The following is a 20,578-nucleotide window of genomic DNA, read 5'->3' on the forward strand; positions in this document are numbered from 1 at the left end:
CAATGCTGAGAAAGGAGAGAGATGGAATGGAGGGAGGCATGCCTTCCCAGGGAGATCTGGGGCTTTTGGAAGGGGGGGGGGAACCGCTTTGGTCCTGTGAAGGATATGGGAAGGGATTCAGAGGAGGAAGACCCTAGATCTGAGAGGAACAAAGAGAATTTGGTGTGGCAAGCTAAGGCAGGGAAAAAAGATGAAGGGGGGAGACCCCAAGGATGGCCTGTGGTGATGCAGAAGGTGCTGTGATGGAAGGAGAGAAGCAACAATCAGGTATCTCAGTCAGATCAGCAGCAGCAGCAACTGCTGTTAACTTCGCTGCTCTCTCAGTTGGTTCAGGGGATGCAAAACAGTGAGAAGACCCAGATGAAAGGGATGGTTGGAAATCGAACTAGTAATATACTTGGGAAAGAAAGTCACAGGAAAGAGGGAGGAGACACTGATGGGCAACAGAGAGGTAACAAGATGGTTGAACAGGGGGTTGGATTGGAAATGAAGAAGCAAGGAGGTAAAAGTGGTTGGCAGCAAGGGTATGAGGAGAACAAGAGAAATTTTGACAGATTTAACAAGCAGGTGTGTGGTAAGTGTAAAGACCCCAGACACACCACCAAGGATTGCAGGGTGGGGCATTGCTTGATCTGTGGCAGAGAGAATCATATTACAGGAGAGTGCAACTTGCTGAAACAGGTTAAACCAGTCCCAAAATATGTAGGGTATGCAGCTAAAGGGCTGGGAATTCTTCTGGTTCAGAACTATAAAGATGTACTGATAGCAGAGCATACCAATCCTTTGGGGGTGGTGATCATAAGAGAAGGAAGCATTAACGAGACTGAGCTTGTGAAGGCTATGGAGGAAATGTTTGATTGGGGCTGGCAATGAAGAGTGAGGGATTTTGAAAAGAATGGATACATGATGAGATTTCTCAATAAAGCAAAGTTGGTGGAGTTGGCCAAGTTTAATGACTTCAAACTGCTGGGGACAGGGATGGTGATCAAGGTTCAACCATGGTCCCTTGATCATCAAGTTGTTGGGAAGATGCACACCATTTGGGTCAGGCTGGCCAAGGTTCCAGATTGTTTTAGGCATTTTTTGGGTGTTTGTGAGGTGGCTATTGCAGTTGGACCTGTCCTGGAAATTGATATGGATACTATAAATGAGGAGAAAATTAGAGCAAAGTGTGGGATCAGAGATGTGGAGAAAATACCAACTCAAGTGGAAATCACTTCCCCTGATCTTCTTATGTTTAGAATTGGGATGGAAACTGAGAAGGTGGTGGGGATTGGCTGGTATAAGGAAGAAAAGAGGAAAAATGATAGCAGCAATTTCTCAGAAGGGGGAGAGGATGAGATTGACAATAGGAAGAGGACTAGAATGGAGGAGAATGAACATAGAGGGGTTTCTCTGGGATGCTTATCCCTGAAACAAAGTGAGGAGGTGGATAAAAGAATTGAAGGAATGAAAACTCAAATGGATGTGACCATGTTGCAGTGGCAAAAGGAGATGGCTTTGGAGAGAGGAAAATGGCAAAAAGAAAGTGAAATCATGTTCAGCAAGATCAAAACCTTGGAGGAAGACAAGATTAGAAACAATGCACTATGGGCTAAAAATGAAAACAGAATCAGGGAACTAGAAAAGGTTCAGGCAGAGTTGCGGGAGATTAGTAAAAAACAACTTGAAGAAATTCAGAAACTGACACAAGAGGCTGCCAATAGAGAGGAGTATGAAATGGAGTTAGCTAATATGGACCTTGAAGATTATGAGAAAGAGACTCAACAGAAAAAGGAAGATACTGAGTCTGGGAAATATAATGAGCCCACTGATTATAATGCTAGCCAAGAATCTATTGGGACTCTGGGGGAGAAAATGGCTAAAATACATGGAAGTGAGATCCTGGATAAAGAAGGGGAGGAGAAAGATGTTGAAATCAAGAGAAGCCTGAGAAACAAAGGAAGAGAAGACAAGAAGATTGAGGATATGGCTAAAAGCAGAGCTGAGGAGAGGGACAATTATGGTAAGAATTCTGAATTGGCTTTTGCTGATGCTTCCTTATTACATATTAGTTCTCTAGTGGGGATTGATCTAGGGTGTTCAATAGAGACGATTGATAAAAATATTGATATTATTAATAAGATGGAAATAGCTAGGAGAGAGTTATACTTTCAGAATATCAAAAAAGAAAGAAGTGATAAATCAGAGGAGAGATGTGAAGAGAATGACAAAATTGAAAAGGATGTCCCAGTATATATTAATACTGGAGAGATAACCCTTGAGGAATTGTGTTCTGATTATGAACATTCTGATGTGGATATTGAGGAACAACAGATGAAAAAACTAAGGGGAATGTTCTCTGGAGGAAAAAGTGGTAGGAAACGCTCACCAGCGCTTGACTGTGTGAAGCAATCACTTGGGATTGGAGTCTTATAAGGTATTTTGGAATGTGAGAGGCATAGGACAAGATCACAAGAAAAGATACGTTAGAGAAATGATTATAGATCAGAAGCTGGACCTTATTGGACTCTCTGAGACCATAAAGCAAGATTTCACAAAAAATGAATTGCATAATTTGTGTGGAGGGAGGAATTTTCAATGGAGTTGGAATCCACCCAGAGGAATGTCAGGGGGGATTCTGATGGGGGTTAATAAAGATGTGTTTAATGTAGAAAACATTGAAAAAGGACAATATTTCTTGAAAATGTTAATATTTGATAAAAATATCAAAATGCACTGGAATTTGGTCACTGTATATGGGGATGCACAGAAGGAGGGAAAAGCGAGTTTCCTTGCTGAATTGGCAAGATTATATCATGATAATCCTCTGCCTTGCTTGGTTGGGGGAGATTTCAACATCATTAGAAGTGAAAAGAAGAAGAACAAACCTATGCTTAATGAACAATGGTCCTTCATGTTCAATGCCATTATTGAACAAGCAGGGCTTAGGGAATTACCCCTGAATGGGAGAAAATACACTTGGGCTAATAATCAGGAGGATCCTACTTTTGAAAAGCTAGATAGAGTGCTGATGAGCCCAGCTTGGGAGGAAAAATACCCACTCACCATACTGCAAGCTTTTGCTAGAGAGTTATTTCCAGATTTAGCTAGAAGTGCAATATTCATTATTTCCAGATTCAGTATCCCCAAGCCCCCCATTTCTTTGGGCAAACAACAATCTTTCCAATTCACTAAGTGGTATTTTAGGAACAGTACTATAGTACCATGATAAATGCACCATCCAGATCGGTGCTTATTTGACGGAAGTAAAAAATCTGTGCATGGTAGATAGGATTCATACTCTGGTGGCTTGGTTAACCCTTCAGCCAACTGGCCAATTATTGGTTGCTGGTTGCTGGTTGGATTGAAGAAGTCCAGCTATTTGAGTGATTGATCCAAAAAAGCACCTCACTTGGAAACCATCCCGAAATTATTGGGAGAGCCTAAAAAGCACTTATAAGGTTTTCTTAGGGAAGGCTGTTGGAGATGCCCTAAATAATAGCTTTGTGTTTTCATGTTAAGCTGGTAATTGGCTGGTTGGTTGAACCACACCTCATGTCACCGCGCGGTACTCTGCAATTTGTCTGGTTGAATTGTATTGTATCACTCTTAAAACTTGGTTCTTTTTTATCACAGGAAACAGCTGGAATCACATGGGGGCAACAATGTAGGAAAGCCAGACATGATTGGATGCACTAGCACCGAGGAGGAAACCCCAGTGATGAAATATATGGCTACTCGAGTGATGAATTCTGTAGAAGAACGCCATCCAGAGTGAATTGCACTGATTTGATAACATAACCTCGCGTTGTGTTTGCCCGGAAAGTAAAAAAAAGTCACGATCATGCAGGTACATACTAGCTTCATCTGTTTCTAAGAACCATTCTTCTATAGGTGCCCCTGACTCAAATTCCCGATACATCTCATCCCTTGTGACTATCCATGCTATTCACTCTGTTCATCATTGTTGCTCTCTTTCCACACTTCGACAGTCTCCTCTAGCAACTAAATTTGATCCTCCTACATAGGGGAAGAAGCTAGTTATTTTATAGGATGCCAGCTAGTGATCAATGTTACGTGTGGCCTTGATATCATTATTGCTTCACCAAACATCACATGCCAATTGTTGTGGTCTTTTATTTCCACAATTAATGGTTTAGCGGTTGGCATTTGTAGCACTCGTAGCATATCTAAACATGAGCAGACATAAAATGGAATGCTGGTAATAAACCACATCTTTATATACGTCTTATTAACAATTTTTTATAAATCCGGTTTAGTAAATCCAAGACTTATCTACATCAAGAGGAACTGTGACCATTTTTATGATTTATCCAACATCATTTTTTTTCTTTTAAGAAGTGTTATAATCATAGGTTATTGAATGCTTAAAACGCCACAGTTGTCCTCAGTTTTGTGTGTATGCACGCCAATACACTGCACATACCGTATAACTTTGGTGTACATGATACATTTTCTCACTAAAATAGTTCTTGGGACAAAACCACTCATGGTATAAAAATAACCAAAAACGATATGTCTGCAATCTGCAATTATGAAAAAATCAATCAAACTAAATAGCCCCAACTGCCAGAAGGGTGAAACTATTTGTTTGTCTAGAAAATAATGGGTTGGAGGGGCTACCTACTACGTGGGCTTCATTTACCGGGCCGGCTTATACTAAGCAGTCTCAAGCTCGATAATATACAACACTTGCCCATTCTCTGCACAGTAGCACCACCATAAACCTATCCCGACCGAGTGAACCTGACTGGGAAAGCGAGGGACAATGACTGGCGGGCGGGGAGACCGTGAGGCGCATGTGACGTATGTTTGGTTAATGCCCCAAATATCCCTACCAAAAATAAAGCATAGTCAATGTAAGAGCATGAACAGAAGTTTGGTGTGTTAGTAGTACGTTTTTTGGCAAGATGGTTGGGCCTCAATTTGGCTTGTAGACAATTGATAACATGGCAAACATCAGCAACTTAGGTAGTAAATTAGAAGTAATATGAGGAGCCCCTAAATCATCATCAGCAAACATTCAGCAAAAGATAATAAGAAACTTGAGAGTGAAGCAACAAGTATAAGCGTTTGGCTGAGTGAAGCAGCAGGTACAAACTAGCTCGATCGAGTGGTCCGGTCCAAGTACACGAGCTAGCTAATTGATTTTCTTGCTCACATAACACACATGACTGGATTAGCCATGCTTCTAACCGGTCACGACAACGAGGTAAACTGAGACATGATTGGATGCACTAGCATGTCACCCGAATAATGAAATACTAGGGGCTGGGGAGCGCCCGTGGCGCGCCTCTTGAGGAGGACCCTCTGCGGTGCTAGGTAGGTATCCGCCCCTTGGATTGCCTTTTTCTGCTAATTGGTGGCAGACATGCAGATATAGCTGAAAGCAGATTCAGTTTGAGGTGGCAATCAGTTGTATAGCTGGTTAAACTATGCATTTAGATGTATGTTAGCTGCTTCAAAATAAAGGGGACACGGTTTTTGATACAGGCATACATAATCGTACATTCTGTCCAAAAGTGGAGCCACAGTTCAAAATAGGGTAAAGCTGAGTTAACAGCTCCGACAGGCAGTGGCAGTCGCGGATGATCTATCTAAATCCGGTGAATGACGGCTTCTCAAAATAAAACAGACATTGCTGATGGCTCGACGACGCACTCCACAACGAGCTTGGCAAGGAAGAGGTTGTCAACAAGGAGGCGCTCCCTAAGCCCTGAAACTGCAGTAAACCAGTGGAGCATCGACGAGCAGGCCTCCATCTTAAGTATCTGAAAAAAACACAAGCGGAAGCCAAATGAGTCCACACTATTTGATGGTTTACAAGTGGTAGCAAAAACCAAAAGAAAAATTGGCCCACAACTTAACTATACATCTACAAAGAAGCATTTCATCCGCATCTGAAACTTAAGAAAGATCTACTAACCAACGACCAATAGTTTCTGATCCTTTCATTAACAAAAATAATAGGCGTTTTTAGACAATATATAAGTGCAGCTTGCTGCTAAGTAATCTGCATCTTTTCTAAGATGCACACTCCAACATGTTGGACTATACTTAATGGTTACCGAGATAGAACAATGCAGGCTGGTCATAAACAAACAAAAGATAGGTAACTAAGAAGATGCCAAGATCATGAGCTAGTTGTGTGTACATATGATAGAGAGAGATGGTACATTCATGAGCTAGCTGAGCGACCTTTGCCTCTCCTAAGGAGGACGGAGCCGAGCTTCTGTACTGCCCGCGCACACTAATCCATCTAGGTAATACACAAAGCCAGGTTTGGGAGCGGCATGCCTTGCGTCCTTCAGTGGTGCACCTCTTTAGTGTTTATACGTGTGCACGTATCTTGCTTATGAACATTCATGTATAGGGAACATAAACAAGAGCCATACATTGGTAAATTTAAACCTTCTGCTCCATAGAGATACAAAGGAAGATAAAAAGAGCTCCCTACACGAGGTTGGTGGCAGCGGATCTCGACTGGAGGAGGTGTTGGGCGACAAGCGACCTTGTCGTGCTCCGATCTAGGTAGAGTGGTCGCCAGGCACGCCAGCCGACATTTCTTCGTCCGCCGAACGTAACATAACAAATGACAATAAACTGAAACTAAGGAGCTGTTCGGGATCTCTCCGCTCTGCAACTCCGCTGCGGAGCGGAGCGGCATGCAGTTATATTTCGGTGAGCTGCTAACAGGGTGCTCCGTGAGCTCCGCTCCATAGCGAAGGAGCAGAGGGTTGCCGAACACAGCTTGAAACATAGAATTGTAACTAAGTAGCTTAAATAGAGTGAACAACAGATGGGAAATCAAATGCATGAAATGATTGCACGCGGAGAGAATTGGTTGAGTTAAATATGTCATTAGTATATTAGTTGGTTGTCAATCTTCTGAGGGGAAAGATGTTGGCAGAGGTTTGTCTTGCTTTCATTCGTCATCAAGATTTTTCTCAAGGAAAATTTTGAGACCCCCCACATTCTAGTTGTTTAAGCTGAACTACTTGCACTTGTTTTGTATTTAACTGCCTAATGCTATCTCTACTGCAGCAACTTCTCTTAAAGTTGACTCTCAACATAAATTACATGTTGTAATGCTAGCCACTACATCGCTAAACAAAGTACGCTTGTGCAGGGTTTAATTTTTGCATGTACCTTGTAGTTACGAAGGAAGTAGCTGAAGTAGATAATGTTGAGTATCTCATCGGCTCGTTGACATGGCTTGGGTGGTAGATGTACACGGGAAGCTTGATGATTCCGAAATGAACTTGAGCCAGCCGTGGAAAGACGAGTTTGTCAGAAAAAATAATATGAAGATGTCGTATGTATACATATGGGCACTATCTCTGATTCAGAATAAAGATCAAAGATAGTAGAAGTCAACATGGATATGCATGCATTTCCAAGGGAGCAGACGAGTAAAGGCATCTCATCTGATCTACCACTATCCGCTACACTAATTTGTAGTACCATGTAAACCCAGCGATTCAGGCAACTAAGACCGTGGGAGACTAAGAATCGCGACAAATGAAGCCACTCTGTTTTGTCAAGTTAGCACAACCATATCCAATGTAATCCGAAGCATCAAATAAATTCCGGGATGCCATTTTCACAACTGATCTAGGGAAAGTAATTAAGCTTCAGTATATTGAAAAACAATTCAGGCAACCACAACATCTCATAAGAACAATAAAATTAATTGGTCAGCAGACCTTAATGAAATACATCTTGTGTAATATCTAGCAGGCACGTAACAAGTAGCGCTTGCCCAATCTCTCTGCAAAAGAATAACTATCTGGGGAGGTGTTTTTGAAAATAGTCTTTGAAGGCAAGTATCTTTGATGGCTAATATAATCTGAGCATTGTTTGTTGCGCTACATTACAATTTTTCTTAGACAATATCAAGATGTTCAACAATATCCGATGAACTATATATAGATCGTTTTGTTAAGTCAACCTTTCGATACAACAACAGCAAGGGCCTAAGCGGGGAGGTATTCACCTGGGCTTGCAACACCGGTGGAGCCGAGCGTGCCAAGGCATCCAGGACGCCTAGTCCCTGGTCCAAGTCTGACCAGGACTGCTAGCAAACTCCCAAAGGCCTGGAGATTATTGGTGAGGATCAAAAGTAAGAAATATATCCATCAGTAAAAGGCCCAAACAACTTCCTCCTATGCAGTATTGCACCATTATTATTATCTGCAGGGAAAGGTCTTGAGTTATTGTAAATATCTCATGTCTTATGTTCTCATGTAAATGGAGACCTCACAGATCACAATTGACACCTCACAGATCACAATTGCATACATACACATCTTGATTAAACAGTGAGCCAATGCGATGACCACTTTGATTGGTAGGGTAAGTTCTTTGATTAGTAGGATATGATTAGGTATAAGTCAACATATGGTCTAATTTTTGTAGTTACCAGTAACTTGGAAGATATCTCAGAAGCACGCTAATCTGTTGGCATTAATTTAGAAGCAATAAAGAGATAATTACATAGACATGGGCGAGCACCTAAAGAACGGCGTCACAGATGTTCCCCTTCACAACCTCCCCGAGGTTCATGTTGTCCAGCTAATCATGGACGAGGAGCCCATTGATGACGGCCGCCAGGTGCTTGAGTGTGTGCAGCGCGAGGTTGACGTACGCCGCCTGCGCGAGCTTGTAGCAGCTCTCCACGCCCATCGCCTCATCGTTCATGACCTTAATCTTAGACCTGGCTGCTTGTCCCTCCTTCTTTACTCCATGTATGATGATCTGAATGGGAAGTAACAATCAAAATGGCATCTACTCCCTCCGTTCCAAATTACTTGTCGCAGTTTTAGTTCAAATTTGAACTAAAACCACGACAAGTAATTTGGAACGGAGGGAGTAATATTTATGTATTCAGGAGGTAAATGCAGAGTTAAAGACAAAGTCCATCCATGATGATCTGAATGGGAAGTAATAATTAAAATGGCATCTAATATTTATGTATTAAGGAGGTAAATGTAGAGTTAAAGACAAAGTCCATCCATGATGATCTGAATGGAAAGTAACAATCAAAATGGCATCTAATTTATATATTCAGGAGGTAAATGCAGAATTAAAGACAAAGTCCATCCATGATGATCTGAATGGGAAGTAACAAGCAAAATGGCATCTAATATTTATGTATTCAGGAGGTAAGGCACAATTAAAGATAGTCGTAGCATGGATACTTACTTTCACCTGATCTGTATGGCATCTCTCTCAACCACTATATCTTGCATTTTAGCTTGCTTAGCAGCATTGGAACTGACCCTCGGTCTGGTTTTTTCAAGGGTCTTAATTTCTTTGACCAGTCGCCTCTCCTCGTCTAAAGATATGCTCTCATGACTTATGTGTTGATTCAATCTCTTGATCCAGGAAGAATGAAAGGAGAAAATGCAAACAAAAAATCAGAATTCCAAATGAGAAGAGATAGAGTTATCAAAGGGCTGATCATACCTCATGCTCAAGCTCTTCAACAGAAGAGCACAAGCCTGCACTCTCTGCTCACATAACATTATTTTCGGCATGGAACTCGCCTAAACACTTCCTGGAAGTTTTTATCTCCTCCAACTTCTCGTTCAAAGCCTAATTATATAGCCTGTTCTCAGCACTCAACGACCTTAGAGAACAGTAGCACGCTGAGTCTGCAGGGAAGTGTGAAGTTTCATCACTATACTTAAAGCAGGCACATTGATCCACTGGTTGTCTACTTCAACGGAACACGTGCATGGAGGGTGAAAAGAACAATATAATCAGACAATTGCTCAAAACTCAAATATAAGAAACAGCTAGATGGGCAGACTGTGTCCAGAATACATATACCCTCCTGTTAAAAAAAGAATGCAGACCCTAGCTCATCTAAGAAGAATACCAACAAATCTTGAAATAAAATCAAGCATACGAGCCTGCACGAAAACAATCAATATGCAATACGAGTAACATTTGATTACAGATTTCACGCGATGTACCAATGTGCAGTGAATTCAATATATCCTATGAATAAGGAGTTGCCCTTTTTAAGGAAAAATGCTTAACAATACCCATCTAGGACACAAGGTCAAGCAAACTTAACATTTAACTTGGGATCCAAAGCCACGAATAGCTGCCAATAAAATTGTCCTATACTAAATGAATATTGACTTTTGCAGGAGCTTCACTAAATGAATGTAAGCAAAATGAATCTTAAAAAATAGCTGTGCAAATTATAACAACTCCCAAGAGAGCAAACAATCAGTGCTTTGTCTATGGATTTAGATCTGGAAGAACCTGCAACAACTATATAAAAGAAGAATACAACAGCTCATCTTCTCTGAACACAAAACCACACCGATGTCAGGTCATACCAGTTACTGAAGAAAGCTTCGGGGCATCATCAACTGCAGTAGCATCGACTGAGATCTGCCTCTGCTTGTGCTGCGGTATGCCCAAAACCTGCCTCTGAACCAAAGCTGATCCTCCAACGGAGCCCTCGGAATCACAACACCATCATTACATAGCTTGGTTAACTAATCTGAGAAGATCTTTGACAGGGTAAAACGAAAATGAATAATCTGAAAGCTAGCACAATTTACCTAGACGAAGTATGCAGAGCACGGCAGCCCCTAAAGTCGTTGCCGTCGGCCAGGCCTTGCATGAACCCGCTACTTCGCTCCACCTCCACTTCGAATAGTCGATGCAGCCGTCAAGCGTGGCTCCTCCGCCCTCGCCGCAAGCTCCCAACTCTCTCTCCAAGGCCACCACCCCCCGCTTCCTCCTCGCACTCTAGGGTGTGAGTCTGGAGCTCCGTTCCCACAACATATGTTGGCAGGATTGTGCGCACTAATCAAGCTTCAGTATTTGTTAATGTGTCTGTATGGAAGTAGGCTTAGTTTAGCAAGAAAAGACAAAGCCTAGATGACGCAGTATTATTTGGAGCCTAACACAACCTTCTGTACTACTACACGTATCACCATGATAAAATTATCCTCAAGAGGGTTACCACCCAGAAAAAGAGCCTAAGACAACTTTTTCTACTACATGTATCACCGTGATAATTATCCTCAAGAGGGTTACCACCCAGAAAAAAACTATGTACTTAACACTTAGAAGAGGTAGTGCATTATGGCTAGTGTAATTTCACAGAAACAATAAGCTAACAATATATATTTGGTCGATGGAAATGTCTGGATCATGACCAATATAACATTACACATCCGATGATGCAAATAAAGAAACGAGGCCCAACAATAGTGGAAAATAAACGATATTAGAACATGTATTTGGCGAAACCTCCATACTACAATATCCATGCAGTCTTGGTCATTTTTCCTTTTGTGCCATACCCTAAAAAAAGTTAAAAAAAATGATGTTCATATTTTACCAGAGATACACTGAGCTGGGACAATTCGGTCTGAAATAAAATATGATGGCTACGGAGGATTCAGAAGGCTAGAAATTTGCTTTCTTCCAACATACATGGTCTGCTGAACTAACTTTTTTCAGCAGGCTTTAACAAAAATCTGTAACTGCAAACATCAAACTTGTGTGCCCATCCTACATCAAACTTTAAACCTGCCGGATTAAATATTTCAGGTTAGGCTCAGATCAGTGTACTTTATGAGTGTTAAGTGTACTTTCTAAATAGCAGAGAAACCATAACATCTAAGCACAACCCAGCAGCTTGTACAAGCTAACATCAAATCTGAGAGGGAATGTTGACAACAGGTGACGGTACCATGATCCACGACCGAGCAAAGTTATCTATAATCCTTGGTGAACATCATAAATTAGGATCAACAAAGCTGACAAACTAAGAGTAACTTTATAATCTATAATCCACACCAGAATTCCTGCATATAATCCGAACAATAAAGTAAATAAAATGGTGTAACTTGGTTCTTAATTTATCTAAAAGCAGAAAATGCTAGAGAATTTTGCAGTCAGATTATATAGCAGCAATCATCTAAATTAAATAACTCAACAGCAAAACTGTGCTACTGTCAGATCACTAATATTTTGTTTGTGTTACAACATGAAGGATGCTTTTCTACTCTAGAGGGCATGTTAATTGTGTACTGGTGTGCTCTCAAAATTACTTATAGGAATTAGAAGAAGTTCGCACAAGAAATATATTCTCATTAATGGTTTTTCCCAGGAACGACAAAGTAAATAGACGAACAGAAGAGAGCTCACCCTGCATAAACGTGAACGGCACAGCCATGGGAACGACAACCACAAGGCCTGTAAATCTGTAGCAGATAACATCACAATGTACCATGGATCTGTAAAGTATAATACCTATTAAAAAAGTAAGAAATTCCAGGAAATGGTAACAGACAAATTAAGACAAATAAACTGTCAGCTTTCTAATTTTCAGGTCTCAGCAGCTAAAGTCCCATCCTAAATATATCAATGAGTAATAGCTAGGATATCATACCTACCCTACCTTTTGCTACATGCTCTCACTTCACCGCTTCATATACTGGACACTAAACTATTCAAACATCTAGCATAATATTGGCATTCATTAGTATGCAAATCAGATTTGATTGCAAATAATTTTATCTTCCATCTCCTTAATGAATTTTCAACAACAGAGCTTTCTCCTGTTATATGCCTCAAAATGTAAAAGCAAATAAATAATTTTCTGAACGCGAACACATTCAGATAAGAAAAAAATGAGGCATCATATAACAGTATAAATGTGCTTCAGTGTCGCTGAAAAATATTACCTTCCATCGCTTGATTTTGCCCAGCAGTGAAAGCCATTGAAGATACAATATGTCCGAATCAACCCAATATAGCAATAATTCAGTTCAATGTGGGAATATACCTGCAGAAAAGAATTTAGCAGCCAAATATAATTGGCAATCTCAAATTAGTTTATAAATATGCAAGGCACCTCCCTATCTATCGGCTGTTTTTTTCTGAATCCGCGCCTATCAAGTGTGTCCTCTTAATAAACAGACATCGCAGGGCTCTCTAAACTATATTGTACTGTGCTAATGAATCTAATGCTTACAGGTAGGATCAATTAATGAAACAAGTAAAACCATGTTTGCATAAACAGGTATAACCCACGAAACAGTTCCTCTCGAAGCTTATTGTTCTCTTGAACAACAAAATTCTTCTTCCAGCACCGAGCAGAGCAGAGCACATCAGATCTCGGTTGCTCGCCAGAAACCAAGACGAAATCATGCCCACACAAGAGCGCAGCTCGAATCGTAGACCAGAGGATAAGGAGGCCACCGGTCAGATCGAAACCGAATGGACTGCCCTGCCGTTCGTCAGCGCATTAGCTCAGGAAGAGAGAGGCCGAATCCCCTCAACATATTATCCAACTATCCAGGAAGCAGAGAGGATGGATGGGTGGATGGATGAACAGACGAGTGGATTCGAGAAGTGGGAGGGAGGTGAAGGGGTACCTTCTTGTAGGTCAACGGGGAGGCGAGGCAATAGACGCAGTCGGTGCGCCAGCGGCAGCGCAGCTCCTCCTCGCGGGCCGGTGCGTGCAGTGTTCTGCCTCCAGTCTCCGCCGCTAGTGGGTCTGGGAGAGAGGGGGAGAGGGAGGAGAAAGGAGGTGTCGTGCGTGAGGAGGAGAAGCGGTTTGAAGCAGGGCGGGCGTATCTGGCGACGTCCTTCCTCTCTCTTTCTTCTGGACGAAGGAAACAACCAGTGCGGTGGGGCAGCGACGAAGCCAATCGCACGCCTGTTCTCACCTCCTCGCGCAACCGTCCAAATCCTACGTGGACATCGGGAGCCGGCGCCCCTGATGCACACCTTATTGTTTTGGATATTCCCACTCGAGCGATGAATTCTATAGCTAAGTGTCCTTTAGACGGAATCACACCGACTTGACAACATAACGCCATGATGTGTTTGCCCCAAAAGTCAAAAGAGTCACAATTGTTCTGATACTTACTAGATTCATTGTTTGTCTAAGAAATATGCCTTTATAGGTTCCCCCGACTCAAATTCCCAATACATCTCGTCCCCTATGATTGTTTGTGCCGTTCACCCCTACTCATCATTGCTACTCTCCTTCCACACTTCCACATTCTCCTCCCTAGAAACTAAATATGATGCTGCTACATAGGGGAAGAAGCTAGTTACTTATAGGAAGTTAGCAAGTGATCAACGTTGTGTGTGTCCTCGATATCATCATTGCTTCACCAAATACCACATCCAAACTGGCGTGATCATTTCATTCCACCACAAATCGTGTAGTTTTTTACGTTTGTAGCACTCATAGCATATCTAAACATGAGCTTTCGTACAATGTAATGTTGCTAGCGAACCACGTGTATGTACTGCTCATTAAGAATTGTTTTGATCCGACTAAGTTACATTTTTTATATGCAGTTAATTACCTTTTCTGGAATAACAGTTCAATTAGCTTGATCTCAAAGACTTATCTACATCAAGAGAGATTGAAACTTTTTTATGATTTATTACACTTCATAATTTTGTTTTAAGAAGTGTGTTACTCATAGGTTGTTGAGTGCTTAAAACACATGGGTGTCCTCAGTTTTATGCATATGCATGCTAATACCTCACCTACCAGCCGGGCCTTCTGGACACCCGCCTGCTCGGCTGCCCTGCCCACGCCGAGCCTTCTATCTATCAAGGCCCTATGGCTAGAAGATTGCAAAGCATTGGCGGGCCATCTGCCCGGATGCCACATTGCTTGTCCTTCCGTACTTCCTTGGTCGTTCGATATAAGACTGTCGTGTGGTTCGTGGGTAATGCCAATAGCTAACCGGCCATTTATTTGCTTACGGTTTGCATCATTCATGCTTGGTTCTTCGTCGTGAAGTCGGCCATGCCCTTCATTGGCTGGCGAGGACAACCCAACGATCGGGTCGATGGAAAGGCCGACCACCCCCGCACGATAGGTTCGGGCAAACCACGAAGTCCAACTCATGGGAGGATGAAACAGCATAAAGTTCCATTAGGCGACTGCGAGGCACTTCCCTGTCATCGACGACCCAGGTTGTCTAGGGGTGCTTCGAATGCGTGCCCAGCTTCCTACCATCACGAGTGTTAGGCAGATACACATAGTAGGGCCGAGCAGCCGGTAACGGCGAAAGCCATGCAACACTTCGGTGAAGCCGGCGGACCACATTGCCATATGGCTCGAGCACATGCCTGCCCAGCTTCCTATGGTCACGAGTGTTGGGCAGATACACATAGTAGGACTGAGCAGTCGGTTACAGCGAAATCCATGCAACACTTTGGTGAAGCTGGTGGACCACATTGCATATGGCTCGAGCACATGCGCGTCCAGGTTCCTTCTGTGTGCCGACGACGCATCCCATCATGGGCCAGCTAGATTTGCAGGCCGCAGGCAAGCATGACAGAGGCAAAGGAAAAATGCGAGTGCCAGACAAAAGAGCATCGTCCATCTCATTCAACGCGAGTTAAGGCCATGTGATTGGACGGGTAACATACAGACTTTTTCCCGATAAAGGGTGCTTTTTATGACTTACTAGTAAACGTGCACGTGCAACACACATATAATCATATAAAAAAATCCCCAATCATCCTAATTAAGACACAATTATTTCTAATCTTAATTTGAACTAAATATAGATTTTGCAGATATAATTATTTCATATGAGCACCGTATATCAATGGATGTCTCAACCATACAGATTTAACAAAAACACATCACCTACCTTAGTCAATTTCGTCCCACAGATTGACCCTTAAGTACCACACGTAGACAAAATTTGGTCATCGGCTCTTGATCCATATATAACAAAATTAATGTGAAAGTAAGTTCGAGATTGAGCATATTTCTACTAATGCACCCCCAAAAATCCGCATATTTATCATCTTGAGCGCTTGTGTAGGTATCATCTTCTAGCTAGAAAACAAAACAAAACATGCCAATGGAGCAGTGTCCATGCTGTTCTAGTTAGATATGATCCAAACTTGGGCAATTGTTATTTTCAATGTTGCACTGGAGGATCTAAAAAAATGTAATTCCAGGGTTTTTGATCACTTGGCCAGCAGCGCTGACAAGGCCTTGGACCTAATCAGGGAGAAAATAGCAGTTTGGAGGGCAGCCGGCTGCATCTCCGATTCTGTCTCCTGAAGCAACTTTTTTTTAGATCTGCACCGTTCATTAAATGTTAATGTTCATGGGGATATAGATAACATCGGGTAAAACAGAAAGCCACACATGGCACCCGGTTTTCCTTTTGCCCGAACTCTGTTTGACGGGCTTTTACCTTGGGCTCCCAGTCCTAGTTTTTTTTCGACATCAAGCCCTACTTCGCCTAGACTAATTGCCCATTTGTAAACCACTTTTTTTTCTATCTAATAAGGTTTGATCATGGACCGTTCAAATTTTTATTTTCAAGAAAATCATGTATGCTCGGTGCACACCTGAAGTAATGAACAACAATTTACATGAGTTCATTCAATAAGCATGAACGGATGCATTTTTACAAAAAAAAATAGAACAACAAAGCAAGTTTAATGGCAACACCCCTTTGAGAATCTAATTACGTAGAACAGAGTATACACAATACAAAATTATCACAATTATCTCTCCTGCAATGTAACAACAATGCGTACACATATATTCCTCCCAAATCACAGCATCTTAATTTCAGAAACTAAAAAGATCATCATATCAGGCAGCACCCATAGAGTACAGGTTTCCAGTAAGAATGTAGGCCAATTTTATTACAAGAGCAATAGCATCAGCGGGAAACTACATTGCTATTTTCTTACTCACTATTATGTACTCCCTCCGTTCCTAAATATAAGTCTTTGTAGAGATTCCACTATGAACCACATACGGATGTATATAGATGCATTTTGAGTGTAGATTCACTCATTTTGCTCCGTATGTAGCCCATAGTAAAATCTCTACAAAGACTTACATTTAGGAACTGAGTAAGTAGTGTTTAAAATTCACTTAAAGAAAGCACACCAGCAAGACTTTAGTGGATCAGCTAGTAAGAAACCCTTGCAATCCTTTTAGCATGAAGACCAAATTCTTCTTAACATAAATAGGGAATGATATGATATATTGATCTGGATTTGTCAGAAGAAGAAACAATATGGAGCAGGAAACATTCACTATTACAACTACGTATGTCAGTAGAAAACATTGATAGGAAATAGATGTCTACTGTCCAACATTTGGTATCTTATAAACTGGTCCAAGTTTTTTTAAACGAAGACGCAAAAAGCATCCGGTTTTAAATTAATATAAATCCCACACACCAGGCAACATCCATAGAGTACATGTCACATATTACAAACCTAGGATCCGAGAGATAAACTGGTCCAAGTACTCCATGCTGCACTGTATTTAGTTGTTATTTTCTCTCATTGCAACAACAAATCAGAAGAAATTTCATTGAGCAGTCAGTCACAAAGTGTAAGCTTAAGCTAAAAGAATACAAAAAAAAAAGATAAGGAACAATAGCTTCAATATTTATACTTCATAGTGCCCGTAATATCACCTCATACTGAAATTGGTACAGCATCAACATCAAACTAACTATTTCCATGTAATATGTTTTTTGAGAAGAGACTCAAAATATCCTAGATGTGATGCTTATACAAGTTTGAGTTTTAAAAAATGCTTGTACAAGTATGCAGACTGAAAATATTTGGACTACCTACATAGCAAAAATTGTGGGATTTCACATCACCTCAGAATATATAGATGTAAATACATCTACCTAGAAAACAAGACCGGAGGATTTCACATCACCTTACCGTAGTACTACCATAAGTAGCTCCTGAAACAAAACACTACATAATCAAATAATAATGTTTAGTTTACAAAGTGGTGTCCATTGAATAGTCATGAAGAGTATATTGCATCAACAACACATAACTTGAAATGCGGAATTACTAACATAATCAAACTCAGCAAGCAAGGCAAGGGTACAAGTTAACTCACTGTATGGGCATAGATCCTATTGACTTCACTAATGTCTTATGCACATTACCCTTAATAACATGGTCAATACAATAGTCATCTACCAACTATTTTGGGGATGGAAGTTAGATAGTACAGAAGCATAACAACTCATCTGCTCAAAAATGCAAAGAGAACTGCTACGCAGGCTATGGGTTGTGCCTGATTTCTACATGACAAGATATAGCAGCCATCGATCACCTCGGCCGCAGCCATCGATCACAAGTTTGTGTGAAAATCGTCCTGCAAAGGGTCATGTTCACAGCAATTCATTAAACAATTTCTGGAAAATTAACACTGCATTCACAATAGTCAATAGTTATTAACCAATAAAAGACGGATCAACTGCTGTTATGGAATTCTGAACGGGATGCAAAATTGTTGCTTAGCCTTCTCATCCATGCCCTGAGTATCCTTTTCCCCTTTCTACACATGTTGCATAACAAAAATTGGGGCATTTACTAACAAAGATTATACAACATAGAATGGTAGAAGAAAAGAATACATGTACTGTATGTACGTAGTAGACATATGAAAATAAGCAAGGACATAAATAAGATGTGCAACTGAACATGGAAAGAAGAGAGGAGTTACTGCAGGTGGGTGTACATGCGCTGGACTTAGCAAAGGGAAGGGGAGAAAGAAAGTTTCAGGGGTGGTGGTACAGACCTGTGATGTCGTTCTCCTCCTGGTTGTCCACTCCTTATTGTTCAGTTTGTGCACATCTTATCCTGGGCTTCCTGGGCGATCCTTGATCACAGCAGCGTGCCCTGATGGCATCCACGGGCTACTGGCGGCGGAGCGGGCGCGATGGCTTTGTGCAGGGACCCGAGGATGCCCGACTTCCTGCTGCTCCCGCTGACCTTCTGCTTCCCAATGCTCGAGCGGCCCGACCTCTCATTGACCTCGTTGTGGGGACAACGCTTCTCTCATCGGCCTCGCACGTCGCAGGGGCGCCCGCCACCTCCTCTCCAACGACCTCCCACTCCACCAGGAGGAGATCGCCAAACCGAACGCCTTCGTTGCAGCGCACCTCGCTGCCTACTTCCCCGTCGTGTCCGACCCTGTGTTTTGAATTTCTGCCAAAAAAAACAGATTTCGGCCGAATTTCGGTCATCTCGGCCTGGGGCGAAATCTATCTTTCGCCGAAATAGATCAAACTTGGCAAATTTTGGTCAAATTTTAGTCAAACGTCAGTCAAATTTTGGTCAAATTCCGGCCGAAATTTTTGAAAATGGCCGAAATTCGGCCATCTCGCCCAAGAGCGAAAAAACTCTCAAACCGAAAACCAAAACGCTGGTCCGACCTTGCCGTCTACTGCCGTGACCCTCCATGCTCGCTAGCCACGCTCCATAGCATCAAAGGTCGTACGTTGGCACCAGTAGGCCCTCGACCTCCTCGACTGTTCGGATATCGAGTCGCTGCTCTAGGCCTGCCCCGAGCTCACCGCGCTCGACCTCTTCAAGTTGTACTGCTAGACCGAGGATGTCCTGCCGGCGCTCGACGCGCACCCGGCCGCCGCCTCTAGGCTCATTAACCTCGACCTCGGCCTCGCCGGCACCTCCAATGGCTTCCATGCCGCCCTGGGCCATCGCGGCCCGCCGGCCCCTTCCCCAGCCTCCAGTGGCCATGGCAATCTGCAGTGTGGGAATGGAGAGAGGGAGAGAGATTAGTGAGGAGAGGTAGAGAAGGGAGGAGGGCGCTGGACACAGCTGACCGGCAGAGGAGGTCGTCGGCGGCTTGCAAGAGCGCGGGCGGCGACGGAGGCGGGGTCGACTCGGGGTGGATCTGGGAAAGCAGACGGGAGGAGGGGAAAAGAGGAGCAGCGGCGCAATATGTGGATCCATTCTTCTCGAGGCACGATTGGCTGACGGGGCCGCCGGGATAAGATGGAATTTACCTGAAAACCAGGGAGCTGCGGGCGGGGCCGCCGGGATCGGGGACGCGGAATGCTTGACCGATTGGCAGACGCGACGTCTGCCTCGGCAGAACATTTGATCTAAGCCATTGATTTAATTGACAGACCGTTGGCATTATATGGACGGTAGGATGTGTTTAAGTTGATTTGATCAGAGAGTCATGATTATCCTGCGTACAATTTGTTGTGTGGCGTTAGGGAAATTTATGTTTGCTCTTTTAATAGTAGTATAGAAGTATATATAACATAGCATCAAGAGAATACAATTATTATAAGCATACACCCGGACTTTGCACAATTAGGATGCACACAACAAACACTAACACACCCACGCAAAGAAAAGATTAAACCGAGCTCCGAAAATCATCTCAAAACGAGCTCAAACTTGCAACAGCAACCATGCACTTTTATCCAACATGGGTGGCAGCATGATCTTAGAATTGACCCCCTCCACTTTAGATACAATATGAACTATGTATGTTTCTTTGTATTTTGCCTTTTTATTTTTGTTTGAATGAGAGAATATTGTTTGGCTGTGTGTATCTTAACTATACAGATGCCGGGTATAATATTTTAAAAAAATAAGTAATAAAACGCCCCTTTTCCAAAAAAAAAAAGAAGCAAACATGTCATGCGCAACCGGTTGCAGCCGGCCTCATCCTGCTGGTAAATATTCAAAAGCACGTTAGAAGGCCATACCCAGAGGCATCCTTAGCTAG

At 42.3% G+C, this 20,578-nt stretch overlaps 1 protein-coding gene and 1 long non-coding RNA gene across 4 annotated transcripts in view; one reads left to right on the forward strand and one right to left on the reverse strand.

Moving 5' to 3' along the window:
* Positions 1–9,626, forward strand: part of LOC123088343 (golgin subfamily A member 6-like protein 1) — a 17,631-nt gene extending 8,005 nt beyond the window's left edge. Inside the window, exons 1-3 of one of the 3 annotated variants that reach the window (XR_006441849.1) lie at positions 811–2,005; positions 3,619–3,832; positions 9,391–9,626. Coding sequence is in view for 1 of the 3 variants with exons in the window: in XM_044510537.1 (XP_044366472.1) it covers positions 904–2,005; positions 3,619–3,653 (1,137 nt within the window). In the remaining 2 variants the exon portion in view is untranslated. Of the gene's footprint in view, positions 1–810; positions 2,006–3,618; positions 3,974–9,390 lie in introns of those variants that run through there. The other 2 variants (XR_006441850.1, XM_044510537.1) reach the window with 2 other exon arrangements.
* On the reverse strand, positions 8,405–9,660 carry LOC123088344 (uncharacterized). Its single transcript, XR_006441851.1, has 3 exons — positions 9,472–9,660; positions 9,208–9,380; positions 8,405–8,760 (listed from the first exon to the last, which is right to left on the reverse strand). It is a non-coding gene; the product is annotated as an uncharacterized lncRNA (long non-coding RNA).
* Between the last annotated feature and the right edge of the window lie 10,918 nt (positions 9,661–20,578).

Source organism: Triticum aestivum, chromosome 4A (assembly GCF_018294505.1).
Source record: "Triticum aestivum cultivar Chinese Spring chromosome 4A, IWGSC CS RefSeq v2.1, whole genome shotgun sequence".
Taxonomy (NCBI): Eukaryota; Viridiplantae; Streptophyta; class Magnoliopsida; order Poales; family Poaceae; genus Triticum; species Triticum aestivum.